Here is a 22,381-nt window from a genome sequence, read left to right on the forward strand (position 1 = left end):
TCCTGTGAATGACAGATTAAATTTCAAAGTAAAGTAGAGGGACAAAGGTTTTCTTTAAAATAAAGATCATGATGTCAAAACTATTACTCAGATAAGCTTTGCTATAGGATATAATGTCTGGGGAGGAAGTTGAGTTACAGTTATCTAGACCAGGGGAAATCTTAATTCAGCGCATCTGGGATGGAGTTTTGGCTTTTATAATTTTTTAAGTTGCCCAGGTGATTCTGATGTGCAAATTTGAAAACCACCAATTTAGATTCTGTCCCTCAGGTAGGAATGACTTGGACTAGCGTGGACATAACAGGAATGGACATGTTATTTTGCCTACATCATATTCTTCTTTCAACAGGTACTTTGAGTACTTATTATGTGCCAGCTGAGACAGATCAAATTCATTATGAATGAAATGTAGTATTATTGCACCCTAGCTGGTGTGGTTTAGTGGATTGAGCACCAGCCTGTGAACCAAAGGGTTGCCAATTCGATTCCCAGTGTAGGGCATATGCCTGGGTTGCAGGCCAGGTCCCCAGTAGGGGGCGCACGAGATGCAACCACACATTGATGTTTCTCTCCCTTTTTCTCCCTCCTTTCCCTTCTCTAATAAAGTAAATCCTTTTTAACAAATGTAGCATTATTGCAAATCAGATTACTATATTAAAAAATTAGAAATGTGAATGTGAGGTTTTCAGGGGTCAGATATGGTGGGGTGTAAAAGTCTGAATTGTTTATTGTAAGGTTAAGAAAAATCTTAACTACTGTTTTTTTTTCCATTCTTGCATATTCTCACTGATGTTCTTATTCAGAACCCAGTTTTAAATTTCAGTGTTTTATTTTGAGGATGATGTATGCTCATGTGGTGACTGTAGCTGAGAAGAAATTTAAAAAAAAAAAAGACTTTGTGACAAGACAGGTAAATTTGGTACAAATAAAATATTCAAATTTATTATAACTAAGAGACATGGGCTGGAAATAGTCTCAAAAGATAAAAATAGTTTATGCATTTATTCAACAAACATTTATTGAGCATGCTGGGTGCTAGGAATTTAATAGTGAGCAAACACAGAATAGCGAGCACACAGTAATAGTGAGTTCCTGCCCTCAGAGAGCTTATTCTCTATTAATGTGATGTATGATACAGTGAGTAACACTAGGAAGTGATATGAAGGGAAAGTACTCTAAAAATGGAATGAGTAAGTGGGAGAGCTGGTATAATGAGATCTGCAGAAGGAGCAGTCGGAGAAAGGCTAAAGAGCAGTTAAGATTTCACAGCAGGATTGCAAAAGGCCCTGGAGTACATGGTGTGTTAACTGGAATCAATTTAGATCACTGGAGCAGGAGAGTGGTAGGAGGCAGTGTATGGGAGGAGTGTGGGAGACATGGGATCCAATTCACTCAAGTAGAGTCTGAGAAACATTTTGTCAGAGGTAGGAGAAGTGAGATAGTAAGAAGGACCCAGTTAGGTAGGCATAAACAGGTAAGAGCTAGTGAGGACTGATGTTTGCAGACCAGAGAGACATGAGAGGCTTTGTTCTAGAGATGTGTGACTTTCACATGCCTGGTCTCCAGTTTTCAGCCTGCTTGCAACTGTGCCCAATTCCTCGCTTGGGAAATGATAATTCTTAAGAAGATAGAGAAGATATTGAAGTAGAACTTGACCTAAGGTCTCTATTTTCTTGAACAGAGCACAAGGTTTGTTTTAAGTCCTGAAGTAGCTTAATCTCTTCCTTCATCTGCTGCCGTTTTTCTTCAAATTGATGAATTTTATTCTCTAATGCTATGATAAGAAGAAATAAAATGATTTAAGGTTATTTAGTAGTTTTATAAATAAGGTACGATTTTTATTCCCCTTTCATTTTGCAAGAGCATAGTACAACAGTGCTGTGCCCCAAATGAAAAGAATCTATGGTCTTGTGAAGAGTAACTGGTCCTTTTATGTATGTCTTTCCTTCCTGTTGTAATTCAGGATAGAATTCTAGTATTTTATTGCACATAAAGCTGGTCAGTAAATATTTTAAGATTTTGTACATTTATAGTAGAAAAAGTACCTTTTGTCTATCTTTGAAAACTGGAAAGCAGTGACTGTTTAACCTTCATGATAAACTAAATCTTTTTGTTGAGAGATGACTGGAGAGAGCATGTGGTTAGAATATCAAAGGGCAAATCTTTCATAAAAATGTATCCAATTTTTAATTTACATAAAAGCTTTTATTTATTAATAGAACTTTTAAGGTGGTAACTTAGTGGAAATGTCATTTTTTTAAAACCTCAAAACTGAAGAATATTAATTCATACTTAATCTTAGAACACCTGTATACCTGTAGTTAACTTTCAGGAACATTAGAAAGGTTAAATTAAGCAAAAGTCTTTGTCAGTTGGGGTGTCAACAGTTAAGCCTTTTAAGTTGGTTCTCATGAGATTACAAATGGTGTCTCCTCCTCGTGTCCCACCCTACAGATACTACACCGTAACCTGTATACTCCCAGTCAGCCACCCAAGTAGTGACATGTTCCAAAAATGTAACTTTTATATGAAAGAAAAATAACCACAGATTAAAGTCCCCTACAAAATAAAGCTTTTTAGAAAAAGATTTTAAAGGCTGCTTTTAAAAATACATGGATATTCCCATTCACAGGATGCAGACATTCTCTAGACACTGTTAAAAGATACAGTATTTTTGGTAAGTTAAAAAGTTTTTTTCTGATTATAAATGTAATACAAAATTCAAATAGAAACGTGTGATATCAAAATAAAAATGAGGAAAACTTATGTATATTGAGACAGGGACATGCATGAGCTAATATTTTCTCCACAGAGAGAACCTACTGCCCTAATACCATTTGCTAGAAAGACAAGTACCTCATGGAAGAGGAATGTAGGTCACTGTTATTTGTGCAACTTTAGGGAAGCCATTTGCCAAAAATTGTGTGAATATGACCCCCATTCCCACTGGGATGTGCAGTGCATATGCTGCCCAGCTGTGTGTGGCAATACCTTAATGGAGAAGTCAGAGCAGATTCACAAAGTGAAAATTTAGCCTGTTTTGAAGGCATCTTAAACAATGACAAAGAGCCTACTCAATAAATGGTTGGTACTTTATAGACAGGTCACTGCTTCCACCAGGTTTTCTTCTTTTTCAAGTTTCTTGGCTAGTGCTTTTTTTTTTTTCTGATAAGCTTTAGAGTCAATCAGCCACAACCCCCACCCCCATTGCATTTGCAGATTAATGTGGGGAGAATTGAAATATGTATGTATCATACCAAGTGAGAGGAAGACAAGTGGCAGCTTGATTTGTCACACTGTGGTTGCCTGACGGCAGAGGCCAAAAGACTTTTCACCTGTTCCTGCTGATTCCTGAACATGGCCCAAATATTCTGCCATTTTGCAATCAATTTTTGTTGTTTCTACACAAAGTATTACATGTGTGTTAGAAAATGTGGCCCTGGATGGTGTGGCTCAGTGGACTGAGCACTGGCCTGCAAACTGAAAGATTACTGGTTCGATTCCCAGTCAGGGCAGATGCCTGGGTTGCAGGCGAGGTCCTGAGTTGGGGGCTTGTGAAAAGCAACCAATCAGTGTGTCTCTTGCACATTGATGTTTCTGTCCCTCTCTTTCTCCCTCCCTTCCCCTCTCTCTAAAAGTAAATAAATAAAATTTTTTTAAAAAGACCCCAGTTAGCCAATTAAATATTTTTGAAAAAGGAAATGTGGAAAATACAACAAAGCACTCAAGACAAAAGAAATCATTATAATCCAGCTACCTACAGATAAATATTGTTTCCATTTGGGTGCAGTTTTTCTGTGTGCCATGTATGCCTCTTGTGTATTTACGTGTGTGTGTGTGTGTGTGTGTGTGTGTGTGTGTGAGAGGTCATTACTGTTTTGTAGTGAGAGTTTCATTTAATAAAACAGTGTGTCCACTGAAATATGATTTTATCACCTGAACACTATTATTTCAATATATATGATAAATATGTACTTTGCTGCTTGATTATAACTCATATACCTGCTTGAAAATTTACAAATGTGTCTTCAAACAATCTACAGTCAAAAAGTGAAGTCCCAATTTCTTCATAGTCTGGAGGGAGAAAAACATTTTCAGTTTCAATTTAAATTATACGCAGAAACACCTCACAAAATAACCCCCCAAAGAGGAGAAGTAAAAAGAGCAGTTATCTACTGTAGAACTATAGTGTTAAGACTGCAGCAGCAGCAGCCTCACCTGGGAACTTGTTAGAAATGCAAATTCTTGTCACCTTTACTGAATCGGAACCTCCAGGGATGAGGCCCAGCTATCTGTGATTTAACAAGCCCTCCAGGTGTTTCTGAGGGGCATGCTCAAGTTTGAGAAGTGCTTGGTCTCTCTAGACAAAAGAATAAACAAGAATGCAATGAATGAGCTTTGGGAAATGTTTGCTCTTAACTTCATTTTTTGGTTTTGTACTATAGAAAATAATCCCTTTCAAATAATCATTAATTTATATTATTGCCTACAATAATAGACTGTCAAGCTCCTTGTAAAATAAGCTATATTTATAGTAAAGGTTTTAAGCTCAGAAAGTAGATCTTAAGAAAGCTAAGTGGCTATATAACTGTATGTATGAATGGAACTTGAGCTTCCCAAAGAGGTCCTAAAGAAAGGTCACATTTAACTAAGCCAAACATCAATCAGAACATTGTAATTCCTTTTGTACTCTAAACTTGAACATACCATAAAGGCACTTGGTTTATTAAGGAACGGAATTTGGTCGAATCAAAGCTAACATAACATCATTTGCAGATTTTAGCAACAAGTGTGCCTAGCTGTAGGAGTGGGAGTTGGGGATGGTTTGTGACTGAATCTGGTTCTGAAGTGCTCATCTTTTGCTGGTTACTCTCAGCTATGCACCTCTGGAAAATACATGAAAACCTTCAGGGCATTAGGGTACTTTTTACAAAATGAGTTTGTGAATTACCCACATTCTGTTGATTTATAAAAGACAAAAGATCTGGAACAGTGGATTTTATTAAAGAATGGGATCAAGGAGGAAAAGAAAAAAATATCTCAGAAAATGTGTACATGTGTTTGATTTTGTTTTATTTTACATGTAGGTCTGTGAGAAGTCTCTGTAGGAATTTTTTGTTTTAGTACCTGATTCTGAAGTAGTTTCATCCATAAGTCTTTCCTGAATCAAATGAAGTTTGTCTAATATTTCTTCAAATAAATCATTAAGAAGTCCTGCATCCTTACATTTCTTAAGGAAAACAGCTTTCACAGTTGCATCTAAGAATAAGAAGAACATTATAGAAGAAAACAGTATTAGGGAAGCTATCATAAATCACTTTATGGCCACTTCTTCAGACCTTGCCTAGAGGCAGGTGAGCAAAATTAGTCAAGGTAATATATACAGTACCTTCAGCTTTTCTATTGTAATTTCATCCTACCTCATTTTTTTTCTAGCTGACACAATGAATGAAATGTTACAAAAATGTGGAAAACTGTTTAGAATACTTATATGAATCAAGATAATTTTCTAAAATTTAGCTTCAAATCTTAGAGATAGCCTCTGTCATTTTTTCAGTGACAGTTACTGTGTTGTTTTGGAACGTCTATCTGCTTAAAGAATAGAAAGCTACAGTTACTGGTTCTAGCTACCTGGGAAGTGGGGAATCAACAGTTTGAGGGGGTAGCACATCACCATATTCTGAGCTCAGGCAACCCTTGCTTCTGTAACAAAAAATGTACCCTTTATTAATAGTGAAGAGGAATGAACCGTCCCAACCTAAGTTAGCTTGCTCTGCTGGGGTTATGATAAAGTGGGTAGTTACGACAAAACTTTTTACTCTTCTGATTAGTTATTACAGGTCTTCAAGAATAGAGCAGGATACCAACTTTGTAATATATGGACCATCTCTTGTAAGTACTGTAGGTCATATTTGTTACAGACAAAACTTGTAGCAAACCTGTGTGTCTGCCATCCTCTTCTTTCATTTGTTTTATGGACTTATTTAATGTCACTGGTTCAGGTAACTAGAAGGAGAGAAAAACCAAGATTATTTTACACAGATTTTACTGCTGGCATTTAATATTGCATAAAATGAAAACCAATCTTTTGTTGTATATAATTCAATGATATACCTATGGTGAAAATCATGTCCCATATTCATTTGTAGATGTAAACATCAAATGTATTTTTGTTTTGTATAACAAAATCAAGAGTTGTGACAAGCACCTTTTGTATAAACAGCAGGTGAAGGTTGTTGGTTCCTATTAATTTAACTTATGTGAGCTGATGTGTAAAGAACTGCTTGAAATCCCCAAAACATTTTCATATGCTTTACATATAGTAGTAATCCAGAAAATTGTGAGTTATAAATTAGGTCAAGTATGGGTCATGCAGTGGGGAAGTACTTGGTTAGGTAAGGGTACTCAACTGTACCTCTGCCCATTTTAAGACCATAAGTACCCTGTGTGCTCAGATTCTTCTAATTTGGTACCAGGGGATGTGTTATAGGAGCTATGGGACTCTTATAGCTCCTGTAACACAATAATCCCAATATAGCTCCTATAATCCCAAGTACATAATTCAGGGACTGTCATCTCCTGAATTATGTGCTTGGATATCTAATACACACCTTCTTTTAAATATTCATTTCATTATGATTCTATCATTTCACTTGAAGTTCAGAACGGTTAAAATGAAGATGTTGTCCCAGCTGGTGTGGCTCAGTAGATTGAATTCCGGCCTGCAAACCAAAGGGTTGCTGGTTCGATTCCCAGTCAGAGCATATGGCTGGGTTGTGGGCCATGTCCCCAGTAGGGGGTGCACAAGAGGCAACCACACATTGATGTTTCTCTCCCTCCCTCCCTCCCCCTCTCTCTAAAAATATTTTTATAAAAATAAAATTTGTTTTTAAAAAATGAGGATGTTGATAGGAGAAACTTAAAGCAATAATAAAATTAAGTCGAAGTACCTGTACAGGAATGCTTGTTGAGAGATTTTTCTTCTTTCCTCTTTTTCTTTTTACTCCTGAAAAATTAGCTGAAAATATCATGTACAAACCCGAATACATAAAGGAAAAGACTGATGCTTGACTACATAACATATAAAACTCTCATATGCCAAAAGTTATTACAAAGTCAAAAGATATGGCAAACTTAGACTAAATGTTGCAACACATATGATGTAAGGCCAATTTTAAAAACATAAAATGATCTCATAAATCAATACCGAAAAAGACACTGGAGTAGAAAAATGGGACCTCTGGGGAGAGGTTCATTGAATAGATAAACAAACATTGGGTGGCAGGAAAACAAGTATAATTGATCAAAAGGGGAATACACTTAATTTCACTCATAAGATATGCAAAGTAAGAAAATTTTTTTACCTATTAGATTGACAAAGATTAAGGTGCTTAATATAAAACATTTGCAAGTATTTGAATAATTATGTACTGCTGGTACAGCCTCTGGATAAGTTTCATTGTTTCTACTCTTTGATCCAGCAAATTACTTACAGGAAGTTTTCCTAATAGTTGCATTAAGGCACAAAGTTGAATGGAGAAAAATGCTACTATAGTATTAAATGTGATAGAAAAAATACTGGAAATGTCCATCATGCAGAGACTAGTTTAGTTTTGGTTCAGCTATGTGAATGAATAATATACAAAATAGATTACTATGCAGCCTTTTAAGAGTGAGGTAGATCCACTCGTGCTGATATGGAAGGATCTCTAGGATATATTAAGTGAAAAATGCAAAGTATAGTAATAGGTATGTTTGTATACACAGAAAATTTTTGGAAGAATTAAGAAAAAATCCTTTGGGGGAGAGAATTCACTAGTGTTACAATCTGCTTTTTAAAACTAATACGTTATGCTATCTTTCCTTGTCAATGAACACCAACTGACAACAGTATTTTTCATAGTATTTCGTAATAAAAGGACAATGTTTTCAGCCAGAATCAAAATTTTAAAAAGAGTATTGCATTGGAATGGCACTTAGTCTGAATAGCTTATTTTATACATACCAAATTATTCCTAAGGAGGGTAATGTATGTCCCCAGTCCACTCTCATTGGGACCTAAACTGTCGCCAATGCTTACTACATATGAGGCATACCACATTCCTACTCACAACACATAGTTTAAAAGAACATAAATTTAGGATTTATTATTATTTTTCCCCAAAACGTCAAACTATTTAAAAAACAGAAAGGTAACGGAAAAATGTTTGGGAGTGGTGTTTACCACCACAAAATGCAGTTGGCATGACACATAATTGAGCCTTTTCCAAAGAGATGCTCCAGCCCACAAGGAGCATTCCAGATCTATTGCTGGTAAGACACTGCTGTTTCAGAGAACATGGAAACCATTCGTAAATGAACGTACATCCCACAATTCCAATTAGTCAGGTTCCCAATTTAGTACTGAAATTCTAACCATGCATTCTTAGGGCACTTTTATTTAGGGACCATGCAGTACTTTATCAATTTTATCTACTAAAAATGCTGGTATTCACCCTGGAAAGGTGGCTCAGCTGGAGCATCATCCCGTACACCAAGGTGCTGCAGGTTCAATTCCTAGTAAGGCACATACCTAGATTAAGGGTTCAAGCCACAATTGGGGAATATATGGAAGGCAACTGATCGATAGTTCTCTCTTCCCCCTTCCTCTCTCAAAAATTAGTAGAAAGCATATCCTTGGGTGAGGATTAAAAAACTAAAATTCTGATACATTTTTTAGAAGAGAATCCCAAATGGCACAGCTTTTTACCTTGTCTTGGTGTCATCTTCTGATTGTAGTGAGGATGGAAGACACCAGGTAATGGCTTTACTGAGAGCAGATCTAGTTCACAAATAATAATGTTAGTAAATTATATTACACATTGTGCAAAGACACTGAAAATTTTATATATAAAATTTTGAATCAGAAATTTGTATTTTAATTCAGTGAGGCTAGTAAATCAGGCTATTTTATGTCTTACCTAATGTTTACCTTTCTTTAAGCCCACAATATTAAATTTTACAGACTTACCAGATTGAGTTTCTCTCGATGGAGCGTGTTGTTGGCAAAATACTCTGAAAACATGCAATTTTAAAGAATGATTAAATATTTTTACTTCCACTTTTCAAATATGTCCATTTTCTTGTAATTTCAAAAGGAATTAAATTATTTTTCATGATGATGTTGCCCTAAGTATTTGTTTAAAATATGCTTTTTTAGACTTCTGGTCAAGATGGCAGTGTGGGTAAATGGTAAACGCAGTGCTGGCCTACTCCCACGACAACATCAAATTTACAACTAAAGAACAACTTTTAACACATGGGTTTGACCAAACCAATGGAGAAAGCAGGGAATGGGAAGAAACCCTGATCTGACACAGAGGCTGCCTTCCCCCTGAGAAGGCAGGGGTAAGGGTGGAAGGATGCCCCAAGATGGCACATTAAAATCCTAACTGAAACCTTGTGACAGCCATCCCACACCCTGGGGCTACGGTAACAATCAATGCAGCTCGTGACACAGGCTGCACAGTGGCCTGCATGAGCTAAGGGCCGGGCACCCCACCATGGGCAAACCAATTATGGCCTACATGGCCTACACTGGTTGAAAAGCTGGGCACTCCCACATTGCATAGGATTTGGGGAGGGGGCTCTAAAACAGAACACAGGCAGAAGCCTGGGGCTCTCTTGCACAGGTGGAAGTGCCCAGTGCTTATGCCTCACATGATCAGAAGCCAGGTCCCAGAGGCCCATGCTGGCATTTGTTCCTCCATGGATGCCAGCCCTTAGGCTTGCCCTGTGAGCAGTGCCTAGAGGCCGGGGGCAACATATGGAGGCATGAGCTGGGAATTTTCTTGACTCCAGGGGTGGAGGCAGCCTCAGGCACCAGGAGCTTTCCTTGCATGACTGGAGTGATCTGGCAGCGCACCCCAGACCCTGGGAGAGAGAAAGCTGCTGTGAGGCGATGGTGATGCCGAAATACACAAGTGCACACAGAGACAGAGTGAACCTGAGGATGGAGACCCATTCATGTACCTGCCATCTTGGAACTCCAAAAGGACAGATAAGATGGGGCAAGGTGTTTGGATGCTGACTATGGTCCTGGGTGTGGCTGGTTTTCTGTGTTTTGTGGGTCAGGATGGCTCAAAACAGGAATGCTCCCAGCTCCTTAAAATTGGTTATCCTATTAATAAGAACCTATTTCCTTCCCCATAAATCTTCATGTTATGTGTGTACAAGGTGGCAAGTGGCTGGACCCCAGGCTGCCTGGTTATATAACTACCCTTGAGAATCACTTGAAGTCTAGCAGAACAGAAGTCCTGTAACAAAAGATACAAAGAAGCAGCCATGTTGAATCTGGTAGTAGGGGCAGAGACATAAAATGGGCTGGTCCCACACCCATGTGTGGCGGTTAAGAATCAGGAGGAATAACTTGGCTGCAGACTGAGGAGTGAGAGCTCCCTAACCCAGAGTACCAGTGCCAGGGCTGTGGACTTTTCCTAAAATTTCTCAAAGGTCCATAATCCCCAAACAAACAATGATTGGCCTCAGCTTGTCCTGTACCTCTTGCTAAGTGGCCCCAAGCCTCATGCTAGTAGCAGCTGGCCTCGGTATACAGCATAACCAACACCAGATGCCTCCATGGCCAGTACAGGCAGCTACCAAATGCAGATCATTTTGTCACTCCTACCAGGTGGCTTTGGGCCAAATACAGGCAGCAGCTGACCTTGGCCTGCCATAGAGCTCCTCCTAAGAGGCCCTGACACCAACACACCTGGTGGCCAGCTTCAGAGACCACTGGAGCACCACCCAATTACAAATTGGAGGAGGATGAAGATGAGAAGAAATAAAAAATACGAATTAAGAATGTTGCAAAAAACATTCTCACTGACAAAGGCAAACCATAAAAGCACTGGATCAATCAATGATAAAGCTAGTACAAAGGATAAAAGGCAAAAGTAGGAAGATCATAGTAATTACAACAGTAAATTAGGGGATACACACACACAAGAAGGAAAAAATGACAGGAACATAAATGTGCAGAGGAAGAGTAAAAATGGTAGTGATTTTAAAATGCGTTTGAACTTAAGCAACCACCAACTCAGAACAGATTGTTATAAACATGTCTTGGGATATATGAAGCACATGGTAATCACAAACCAAAAACCTACAAGAGATATACAAGAAATAAAGAGGAATCAAGCACAACACTACAGAAGGTCATCAACAGACAAAAAAGAGCAAGAGAGTAAGAAATGAACAGAGAAGAATTACAAAAACAATTAGAAAACAATAAAATGGCAATATCTAAATACCTATCAATAATTACTTTCAATATAAATGGATTAAACACTCCAACCAGGAGAATGGATAAAGATGTGGTGTATATATAATGGAATATTACTCAGCCATAAGAAATTAAATTTTACCATTTGCAACAACATGGGTGCACCTAGAGGGCATTATGGCAAGTGAAATAAGTCAGAGAAAGACAAAGATCTTATGATTTCATTTATATGCTGAATCTAAAGAATAAAATAAATGAACACACAAAAGAGAAACTCAGAGATAGAACAAACTGATGGTTGCCAGATGGGAGGAGGGTTGAGGGGATAGATGAAAAAGGTGAAAGGCTTAAGAAGTACAACTTCGTGTTATAAAATAGTCATGGGGATGTAAAGTACAGCACAGGGAATATAGTCAACATTATTGTAATAAATACGTAGGGTGCCAGGTGGATACTAGACTTATCAGGTGGGATTACTTCATAAGTTATAATAAGGTCTAACCACTATGCTGTACACCTGAAACTAATATAAAATAACACTGAATGTCAACCGTAATTAAAAAATAAAGGCAGTAAGATGTGGTACCTGGTCTCTAAAGAGCTTATAACTTAGTAAGGGGAATGAGACACACAGGGCACATATCCAAATGACAAGTGAAATGCGATGAACACTATGGTAAAACAACAAAAACCCAATCCTATAGAGGAACAGACATTTTCAGACTTACAATCTAAGCACTTTGCTAGGTTCATATAAAGCTCCTTTTAATCTGTGAATCCTTTCAATACTACACTTAATGTGTGGTTGTCCAAAATTGTCTTGGTCACACTGGAGAAACTCACGTGCTTAGGAGGCAATCCATGGCTCTAGTTTTTAGAACATTTCTTCCAAATTTTTAGCTGAAATCTGCTCTGTGACAGGCAGAACAATGGCTCCCAAAGATGTCCACATTCCTAATCCCCAGAGCATAGGAGCCTGTCCCCTACATGGCAAAAGGGACTATAGATGTTAGGTAAGACATGCAGCCCCCCAGGCAGTTACAAGGACCCCTGGGATGCAGAGCTCATTCCTTCGTGAGCACTGGATTTGCCATCAGAGCCCTGGCTCTGCTCCTTTGATAGGCTATCTGCTCCTCTGATAGGCTATCATAGGCACAAGACATTTCATCTATGGAAGATTCAGTTTTCTTATCTGTAAAATGGAAACAGTAACAGCTACACACAAGTTCCCATCTCCTCCATGCAGTTTCTCCAGCAACCCGACTCCTTCTCCCAATCAAAATGATCTCATCCTCTGGATTCTGGTTTCTCTGAGCACTTTCATTTCCTGGTACTTAAATGTCTTTATTATGAAAAATTTTAAACATATATAAATGTGGAAGAGATATGAAAAACCCTTATGCCCCCAACTATCAACTCAGGGCCAAGCTGGTTTAGTGTAAATTTCCTCCTGCTCCCATTATGTCACATGTTTCTATTACTTTTAACCTTTCTGGTTCTCCCACAGGTGATAACTTCCTTCTCTGAGGTTTAATCCATGTCTTGTTCCTCTCTATATACTCACTGCACCTGGCAAAGTGTCTCATGTATGATAGGCATTCTTGATGCTTAAATTTAAAAATGCATGAAAGTTCACCTGATACTTGATAAAAACAATGACAAAATAATTATTTTATTGAATCTCTATGCACTGGTTCCACTAATGTGTGTCAGTATTTTTTTCAAACTTTAAGATGTAGCAGGAATCTGACTCCCTTTTGTTAAATCTTACAGCTCTTGTTTAATAATAATCTTTGTATTGGATGTTTACAGTCACCGTATAAGGCATAATAAAACAAGCTCTTTGGAAGAGTAAATAATAAAAGTGAAACTGAAGGTTTCCCTGGTGAATTCTACCAAACATTCAAAGAAAATGTAATGCCTATCTTAAATAATTCCAAAAAATTGAAGAGAAAGGAATGCTTTCATAAGCCCAGGGAAGGGAGGAAGGGAGGGAGGAAGGGAGCGAGGGAGGAAAAAACCCCCAGAAAATTATAGGTCAATATCCCTGATGAACACTGATGCAAAAATCCTGAACAAAATATTAGCAAACAGGATCCTGCAATACATTAAAAAAGATCACCCAAACAGAAACAGAAGCATGGGTACATGGAACAGACTGACAGTGGTCAGAGGGGAGTGGGGTGGGGGGCTGGTTTAAAGATCAGCCCTGGCTGGTGTGGCTCAGCAGACTGAGTGCCGGCCTGAGAACCAAAGGGTCACAGGTTCAACTCCCAGTCAGGGCACATGCCTGGATTGCAGACCAGGTCCCCAGCAGGGGGTGTGTGAGAGGCAACCACACACTGATGTTTCTCTGTCTCTTTCTCCCTCCCTTCCCCTCTCTCTAAAAATAAATAAATCTTAAAAATAAAGAAGATGAAGGGATTAGCTGAAGAACATATATGCATAACCTATAGACATAAACAACAGTGTCATGATGGCCAGGAGGAGGTGAGGACAGTGGCTGGGTGGAGATGGGCAAAGCAGGGAAAAATTGGGACATCTGTAATAGCGTCAACAACAAAAATAAAGTTAAAAATATTACAAAAATATAAGAAAGGTCATAAACTATAATCAAGTGGGATTTATTCCAGGAATGCAAGGTTGGTACAGTATCTGCAAATCATTAAATGTAATACACACAAATGAAAGATAAAAACCACATGATCTTCTCAATAGATGCAGAAAGGCATTTGATAAAATTCAACATCCATTTATGATAAAAACTCTCAACAAAGTGGGTACAGACAGAAAAGACCTCAACATAATAAAGGCTATACATGAGAAGCCTACAGCTAACATCATACACAACAGAAAAAAGTAGAAAGCTTTTCCTTCAAGATCAGGAACAAGATAAAGATGCCCATTCTGGCTACTTTTATTCAACATAGTATTGAAAGTCCTAGCCAGAGCAATTAGGCAGGAAAAAGAAAGAAAAGGCATCCCAATTGGAAATGAAGAAGTAAAACAGTCATTATTAGTGGATGACATAATTTTATAGATTCCACAGTGAAAAAACTGTTACGACTAATACATGAATTTAGTAGAGAAGCAAACAATGGTATTTTTTACAGAAACAAATAATTTAAAAATTTTTATACAATCACAAAAGATCCCAAATAGCCAAAGCAATCTTGAGAAAAAAAGAACAAGGCTGGAGGCATCAAACTCCCTGCTATCAAACTATATTATAAAGCTATAGTAATCAAAACAGCATGGTACTAGATAAAAACACAGATCAATGGAGCGAAATGGAAAACCCAGAGATAAACCCAAGCCTATATGGTCAATTAATTTATGACAAAAGAGGCAATGATATACAGGAGAAAGGACAGTCTCTTCAATAAATGGTGTTTGGAAAACAGAACAGTCACGTGCAAAAGAGTGGAACTACCATACACCATAAAAATGAACCCAAAATGGATTAAAGACTTCAATGTAAGTCCTGAAACCATAAAACTCCGAGAACACAAATAGGTTGTAAGCTCCCTGTCATCAGTCTTAGGGATGTTTTTATGGCTCTAACTCCAAAGGCAAGAACAACAAAATCAAAAATAAACAAATGATCTACACCGAACTAAAAAACTTTTGCATAGTGAAGGAAACCATCAACAAAATGAAAAGGCAACCTATTAAATGGGAGAAGATATTTGCAAACCATGATGGGGGTTAATATCCAAAATATATAAAGAACTCATACAATTCAATAACAAAAAGCAAACCATTTGATTTAAAAATGGGCAAACTGTGAATAAACATTTTTCTAAAGACGACATATAGATCACCAACAGGCCCATGAAAAGATACTTAACATCACTAATCATCAGGGAAATGTAAATCAAAGTCAAACTGAAATATCACCTCACAGGTATTAGGATGGCTATTATCAAAAAGAAAAACAACAAATGTTGGTGAAGATGTGAAGAACCCTTGTGCACTGTTGGTGGGAAAGTAAATGAGTGCAGACATTATAGACAACAGCATGGATGTTCCTCAAAAAATTATAAATAGAACTACCATATAATCTTATTTCTGGGTACTTATCCAAAAAAAGCAAAAACACTAATTCAAAAAATACATGCACCCCTATGTACAGCGTTATTTATAATAGCCAAGATATGAAAACTACCTAAGTACTCACTTAGTGGGTAAAGAAATGTGGTTGATGTGCAGCATGCACATGCACACACTGGAATCCTACTCAACCACAAAAAAAAAAAAAATGGAATCTTGCCATTCTCAGTAACATAGATGGGCCTTGAGGCCATTATGCTAAGTGAAATAAGCAGACAGAAAAAGGCAATGTATATGGCACTTATATGTGGAATCTAAAAAAAAAAAAAAAAGATTAAACAAAACAAAACCAATCTCATAGATATAGAGAACAAAGTATTCATATTTGCCAGAAGGGAGGGGGTTAGGGTGTGGGTGAAATGGGATGTGGGTGAAATAGGTGAAGAGGATAAGAGGTACAAACTTCCAGTTATAAAATAAATAACTCATGGGGGTGTAATGTACAGCATGGTGACTGTAGTCAATAATATTGTATTGCAAATTTGAAAGTCACTAAGAAAGTAAATCATAAAATTTCACATCAGGAGAAAAAAATTGTGTAAGTTTTTACGGTGACATAATAAGTGGACTTAGAATGTTGATCACTTTGCAATACATACAAATGTCAAATCATTGTTATACACCTGAAATATAATGTATGTCAATTATACTTCAATAAAAAAGTGAAACAGAATATTACAAGCCATGAGTTTCTCAGGAAATCAAATATAAAAAGAAATACAATACAAAATTAACATATTTACATATTACCTTTCTAGTCTTAAGCAACGAAATACCATGGAACTTGCTCAAAGTCAGATTTAAAATTACTTAACAAACTTCTTTGAATGGTAGGCAAGCCCATATTATTTTTGTACACATGGCCCCTACACTTCAAGAGGATATGGTGGCGAAGAGCAAGGAATCTAGAGCCCTGAAGCTGTGTGGCCTGGGTACAAATTACTAACTCTTTCAGGGCCTCAGTTTCCTCAGTTTTTACCTTACAAGGGTGTTATGAAGATTAAATAAATTAACATTTATAAAGTACATGGAAGTATTCTTGGCATAAAGTGTCTATTAGCTAAATTAGTAAAGTAAAATAGTGCTGAAACACTTTGATAAAATTGGAGATATGTGTCCATAGGAAAGAAAACATCTAGCTTCCATATGGGATTTTAAAATATCATTTAGGAAAGTAATAGATCTTACAAAAATCATATTAAAAAATAATGCTTTCATGTAACTCATCCTATTATTTGGCATATTGTGATTGAATATGTAAATATTTCACTGGAACTTAAAATGTCAATCAGAATCATAGATAGGCCCTAAAGAAATAAGAAGTGTCTGCCTGGCTCTTCAACTTTAGTTGTTCTCTGTTTTATCCATTTCATAATTTTAAACAGGTCAAAACTGTTTTTAAGAAACAATTTTCTTCCTCAACTTTATATGACATGTTTTAGACTTTGTTTACATGAGTTAACTTAGCATGACCTGAACCAATTCAGTTAACAACTGGCTTACTTTTTCTTTACTAAATTGTATAGTAATTTAATTGAACTGAAATCTTTCATCAGAAGGAAGCTCAAGTTTCTTACTAAATAAAACAAATATAACTCTATTGGACTTGAAATATGCCTTATTGGGTCAAAATTAACTAAAGAGTGATTGACGACATCAAACAACATTTAAAAGTCAAAAGCAACACAAGTTTTTTCAAGGACTAAAAGATTGATTACTGTATTTGCTATATCATTTATTATTTTTAGAAGCTATTTATAGGTAAGATAGTAATGACAATGGTGAGAAAAAGACATTCATTTAGCAGACAAGATGGATAAATAATGGACCTGTGGCTAAGAAGTTTAAGGCTCCTTTCCTGTATGTGGAAAAGAGCCAATGTGAACTGGCTCCTAGTCTCATGACTACTTATTAGGTAGGTCACTGATGCCACTATGACAACCAACGCTTTCTACTAGGAAAGGATACAGGAAGGGTACAACCAAAACCAAAACCAACCCTACTTATTTTCTTCCTATGATACATAGAGAAGGTGTTGTGAAGTCAGGTTCCCAACTGAGGACCCCCAAACCAAGTTCTTGCTTGGAAACAACTTGCATAAAATTAATTTAAAAATCTCCTTCCCTTAGTCTAACCAGTCCTTATTCAAGTCCCCCAAATGTGTCTTTAAAACTGTTTTATTAAATACTTATAAATTCCTTCAGATCCTGTGTGTAGAACTGCGTGGTCATTCTTGGCACAGAAAAAGTGGTAATTCTTGGCACAGGCTTTTTCATCACATCCCACGGTAGCTCCTTTTTTACCACAAAATGTGCATTTCTACAAAAGAATAAATTTTACTGAGTAAGCTCCTGTTTTTCATAATCTTTCTTAAAATTTAAAGTTAAAAATGCCATTAAATGTTATTTTTAAGTCAGCAGCCCTAACATCCTCAGGTACAATATTACATTTGGTCACTTAGCAAACTAGAATGCTTGGCACGGACTGTTTTTTTAATGATTTGATTAAAAGCAGAAAATCCTTTTTGTTTAAAAAAACTAATCTCTTTCTCTTTTAAAAAGAGATTTTCAAAAAGCAGGGTTGGAAAAATTGTCCAGCTGTATGTAGGCATAGGGGTCTGTAGCAGACAGTGAGTCTGTGGCTAGGGCAGCTCCACTAAGAGCTGTGCGATCTCTAGCCACACACTTCCTTTCTCCTAGACTTGGATTCTTAAACAATGCCTGTTTTACAGAGTTATGACTGAGAACAACATGAAATAGGGTGAAACTTCTCTAGAATCTATGTAGTATGGCTCAAAACTTTAAATTAAAGGAAAAAAAAAAACAATACCCCGAGTAATAAGCTTTTACTTAGTTCAATTTATTTGCCCTCTTGCTTTCTATTTTAGTTTATTGATCTGATATTTTACATATGGAGGTGGTATAGAAATGGCTGGGAGAACACTATGTGGCCACAGGAATCTAACTGGTTTAGGGGAATCTGAGCAATGACCAAGGCTGATTTACATCATACTCTGGCTGCATGAAGTGAAAGCACAATGAAGCCATCTTACGAAACAGGAGATAGCTCACCCAATATCCAAAGGTCAACTCAAGCAGCCGTATAAACAGAAAATTGAAATATGAGTGAGAAATTATATTATGCTAATAGATAGAATTTTAAATCAGGGCACAAAAAACAATCATTTAATTGTGGGGGTCATCTGGCCATATCTGCAGGAAAAAAAAGTTAGGTCCCTACCTCATAATATATTCCCCAACAAATTCTGTGTGGATTAAAGCTAAAACTGTATTTTAAAAAACAAAACTTTAAAAATTAGAAAATAGAGGAGAAAGAAAAAAAGAATGACATTGAGGCGAGGAAGACTTTCTAAGCAGGGCAGGAAACCCAAAAGCCACAAAGAAAAAGACAGGCAGATCTGACTATACATATAAAAAATTTTAAACTTCCATTTTTATGGTGAGAGATACCATTAAAATATAAAGGAAAAGACTGAAAGAAAAATGTTTGCTGCATATCTGATAGAGGGTTAAGACTGCTAATCCACGGAAAAATGAGAAGTAGCAAATCAGAGAAGAAATACAATGGCTAGTAAACATTCACTCATTTAAAAACTACTCAGTAGCTGTGATGTGGCAGGGACTGTTCTAGATGAAGAAACAATAGTGGATAAGCTACCTGCCCAGATGGAGTTAACATTCTAGTGGACACAGAAAATGATCAGATAAAGCAAATCTAAAAACACAGTAATATATGCTTTGTAGAAAATTAGCATAAGGTGGAGTGACACAGTGTCACTGGGTGACACTCTACTTCAGATTGGGTGATCAATAAAGGCCTCTCTGAAGAGATGATAAAGAAACTTAGATGTGAATAATAAGAGCTCTTAGCATGAGAAAAAAAACCCAAAAAACAAAAAACAAGGAGAAGGACATTCTAAGCAGAAGACCTTATTGTTCTGGAAGCAAGAATGAGCTTCTCCACTGGCAAGCTTACTTGGAAGGATGTTGTGGGGCAAGGGGACTGAAGTGTCACTGAAGCAGAGAGGAGGGCAAGGGGAGAGTCTGAGATAAGATCCAAGGAGTAGTAAGGGCTGTGTCATGCAGGGCTTCAGAGCTAGAGTATGAAATTGGGGTTTTATCCTCCTGCAAAGGGAGCATAAACTGAGCAACATTTTTAAGGCACTATTTTGGCTGCTGCGTGGGGAATGGTCCAGGGTAAGGATGAGCAGGAGAGAAAGCAAAACAAGGATCAGTAGTGTTCAGTGACCTTCCAAAAGAGGGAGACCACTGATGTCACACAGCAGAGCAGTGATACAGAGAGAAGTGGAGGATACAAGGTCTGTAGTGTGGCACTGATGGGCTCCATGCTGGGCCGGAAGGTTGATGAGATGACGACGGACGGATAATGTGCTGTTTATTGAGGTGAGGAATGAACAGGTTTGGATGGGTTGTATATATGTGAATGTAGGGGATGGAACTATGTTCTTTTTCAGCAGTTTAACATGAGATGCTGTTAGATATCCATGTAGCTGTGCAAGGTTGGCCATTAGGGTTGGAGATATAACCACTGGCGTAAGTATGGTATTAAAGCCACAAGAACTGGATGAGGTCATGTAGGAAGGCTGTTCACATTGAGGAAGGAGCCCAGGGCAGAGCACTGGATACTCCAAACTTTAGAGGTTGAACAGAGGAGGAAAAATAGCCAAGGTGCCAAGAAAACAGCAGCCAGAAAGTAAGAGATACCCTAGCAGATTGTGTCCAGGAGGTCAAAAGAATAAAGTGCTTCAAGATGCAGGGCACAGGCTACTGTGTGATGAATACTGCTAAAAGATCAACAAAGGACAGAGAAGTGACACTGTGACAAGCTTTTTGTGTGTAAGGGACTTTTTTTTTAGACAACATGATCAGTTGATCATGTTCATAAGGGTCTACTCCTTAAGAAGGGGAGGGGACTGGTCCCAAAGTCCAAAAAGGAGGGTTAGCTTTCACAGGAAGGAGGCTCAGGCGGGACAGAGGTAGGTGATTGGTGGTTTGGATAGTAGGAGTTTCTATCGAATAGCTGTCATTTTCTCAGGAAAAACCAGGAAAAGAAATGTACAAGAATCAATCCTAATGTAAACTATGGACTTCGGGTGTTCATAATCTGTCAATGTAGGTTCATTACTTTGTAACACATGTACACTCTAGTGGGGGATGTTGATGGTGGGGAAGGCTGTGCATGTGAGGGGCATGGGTTATATGGGAAATCTCTGAACCTTCCCCTCAATTTTTCTGTGAACCTGAAACTGCTCTAAAAAATAAAGTCTATTAAAAATCAGGTGTAGTAATTAACTTAAAATTGGAAGTTGATGTTGGGAGAGGTTTTAAAGAGAGATGAGAATATGAAGCAGTAAATGTGGAGAGTGAAGTATTGAAGGTCCATCTGAGGTCTGTAGCCATGACTCTAGTAAGGTCAGTCAACATATTTGGGGGTTTTTCTCCAGTTCTTAACTGCTCAAGTGTAGGTGCTACTCAGCATATGCAGACAAGACAGATGCATTTCCCTGGGGCTGGGGCTTTGCAAGGAGAGTAACAAAGTGGGCGGTGGGGAGAGGGAGTCCAGGGTGTTTGGAAGAGAGTGACTCTAATGAGGAATCATGGCTATGATGTGGAGCCACTGACTGAAAAGATACCATTGAAGAACTGATGGAGCTGGGTGAGCTGAGAGGATAGGAAAGGCCTAAAGAAAAATAATGTTCAATCTCTCCAGTGATCAGGAAAATGCAAGATAAAATATTCTTTCAGATTGGCAAAAATTAATAAGTTTGGATTGGATATTCATTTTTGTCAAGGGCTGTGAGCAGTGCTCTTTCATCCACTATGCACAGAAGTATAAAGTGGTACAACCGTCCTGGGGGACAGTTTGTCAGCATGTTTTAAAATGTTTAAGAGCATTCTCTTTGACTCAACCATTCCACTTCCAGGAATATGCAACACTCAAACAAGTACACAAAGATATATATACAAAGATGTTTACTGCAACATTAGTTGTTACAGTGAGAAACCATAATCAACTCATTATCTAACAACAAGGGAATAATTTCATTGCACTCTCAGACATCCTATGGAATTCAATGAAATCAATACAGAGATGGGAGGATCATATGCTTACAGTATTATAAACATGCTATGCCATTCTTGTCTTGCACACTTTTGCACATCTTGTTCTCTCTCTGAATTTCCCCTTCCTCATCTTCATTTTCACCGAACTAGGAAGAATTCCTGAGCCCCAGCTGCAGTGAGGTGCTTGCTTGCTGAGCACCCTATGCTGATTCTTCTCAAAGCACATCAAGCTGTGCAGAAACTGTCCACATATATACTGACACCTTGGAAGGGCTAAACAAATGTTTCTCAGATCATTAACCTTACCATGGTCGTGGTAAGGGGCTTCAGGTACTAACACTTGCTGTATTACGTGTTAAACTGTGAAGGGCCTTTCATAGAGGAAGCCTAATGTAATGGACCCAGTAGGAAAAGTACATAGCAATTTTCCTTGCCACGGGGAGCTAACCCCAGTGCCAAGGGTAGATCCTGATTAGTTACAGTCACCTGTAGCAACTGGTTGAAGAAGAGGGGTGCAGCCCAACTAAACTCTCAGAGTTTATTCCATGTTTGGGGATGAGCTTTCTCTTTCCCTAGATAGGAACAAAAAAGCCCAATGTTTCAATTGCTGCCTATAGCCATCCTATGAACACAAGCGGACCAGCCGATTTTGTGGATAGGAGGGCAGAGAGCATGATGGGCCCTTGATGACATCATTGAGTCATGAATCAACCAATCCTGAAGTCAGTTTCTCCTTTAGCCAAGTAAGAAAATAAGCATCCTTTTTGTTAAAGCCAATTTGAGTTGGCATTCCATCTACTTACAGCCAAAAACATTCTAACTCCCATCTACTTGACTGATGAAGCATTCTGTCACTTATTTTAAAATATTAAATGTTTAGCCAATCTGAGTTTCCAATAAA

At 37.7% G+C, this 22,381-nt stretch overlaps 1 protein-coding gene across 3 annotated transcripts in view; it reads right to left on the minus strand.

Annotated features, from left to right (window-relative positions):
- Positions 1-1,199: 1,199 nt before the first annotated feature.
- Positions 1,200-22,381, minus strand: part of SETDB2 (SET domain bifurcated histone lysine methyltransferase 2) — a 111,591-nt gene continuing 90,409 nt past the window's right edge. For 2 of the 3 annotated variants that reach the window (XM_054586330.1, XM_054586328.1), the window contains 8 exons: positions 17,565-17,695; positions 9,011-9,054; positions 8,750-8,821; positions 6,951-7,018; positions 5,940-6,006; positions 5,128-5,259; positions 4,003-4,074; positions 1,200-1,774 (listed from right to left, as the gene is read on the minus strand). In XM_054586330.1, coding sequence (XP_054442305.1) covers positions 1,620-1,774; positions 4,003-4,074; positions 5,128-5,259; positions 5,940-6,006; positions 6,951-7,018; positions 8,750-8,821; positions 9,011-9,054; positions 17,565-17,695 — 741 coding nt within the window. In that variant the 3' untranslated portion in view covers positions 1,200-1,619. The remainder of the gene's footprint in view (positions 1,775-4,002; positions 4,075-5,127; positions 5,260-5,939; positions 6,007-6,950; positions 7,019-8,749; positions 8,822-9,010; positions 9,055-17,564; positions 17,696-22,381) is intronic. The other variant, XM_054586329.1, reaches the window with a different exon arrangement.

The sequence above is a fragment of the Pteronotus mesoamericanus genome, unplaced genomic scaffold (genome assembly GCF_021234165.1).
Source record: "Pteronotus mesoamericanus isolate MK-2021 breed Mesoamerican mustached bat unplaced genomic scaffold, CSHL_Meso_final contig_94, whole genome shotgun sequence".
Lineage (NCBI taxonomy): Eukaryota > Metazoa > Chordata > Mammalia > Chiroptera > Mormoopidae > Pteronotus > Pteronotus mesoamericanus.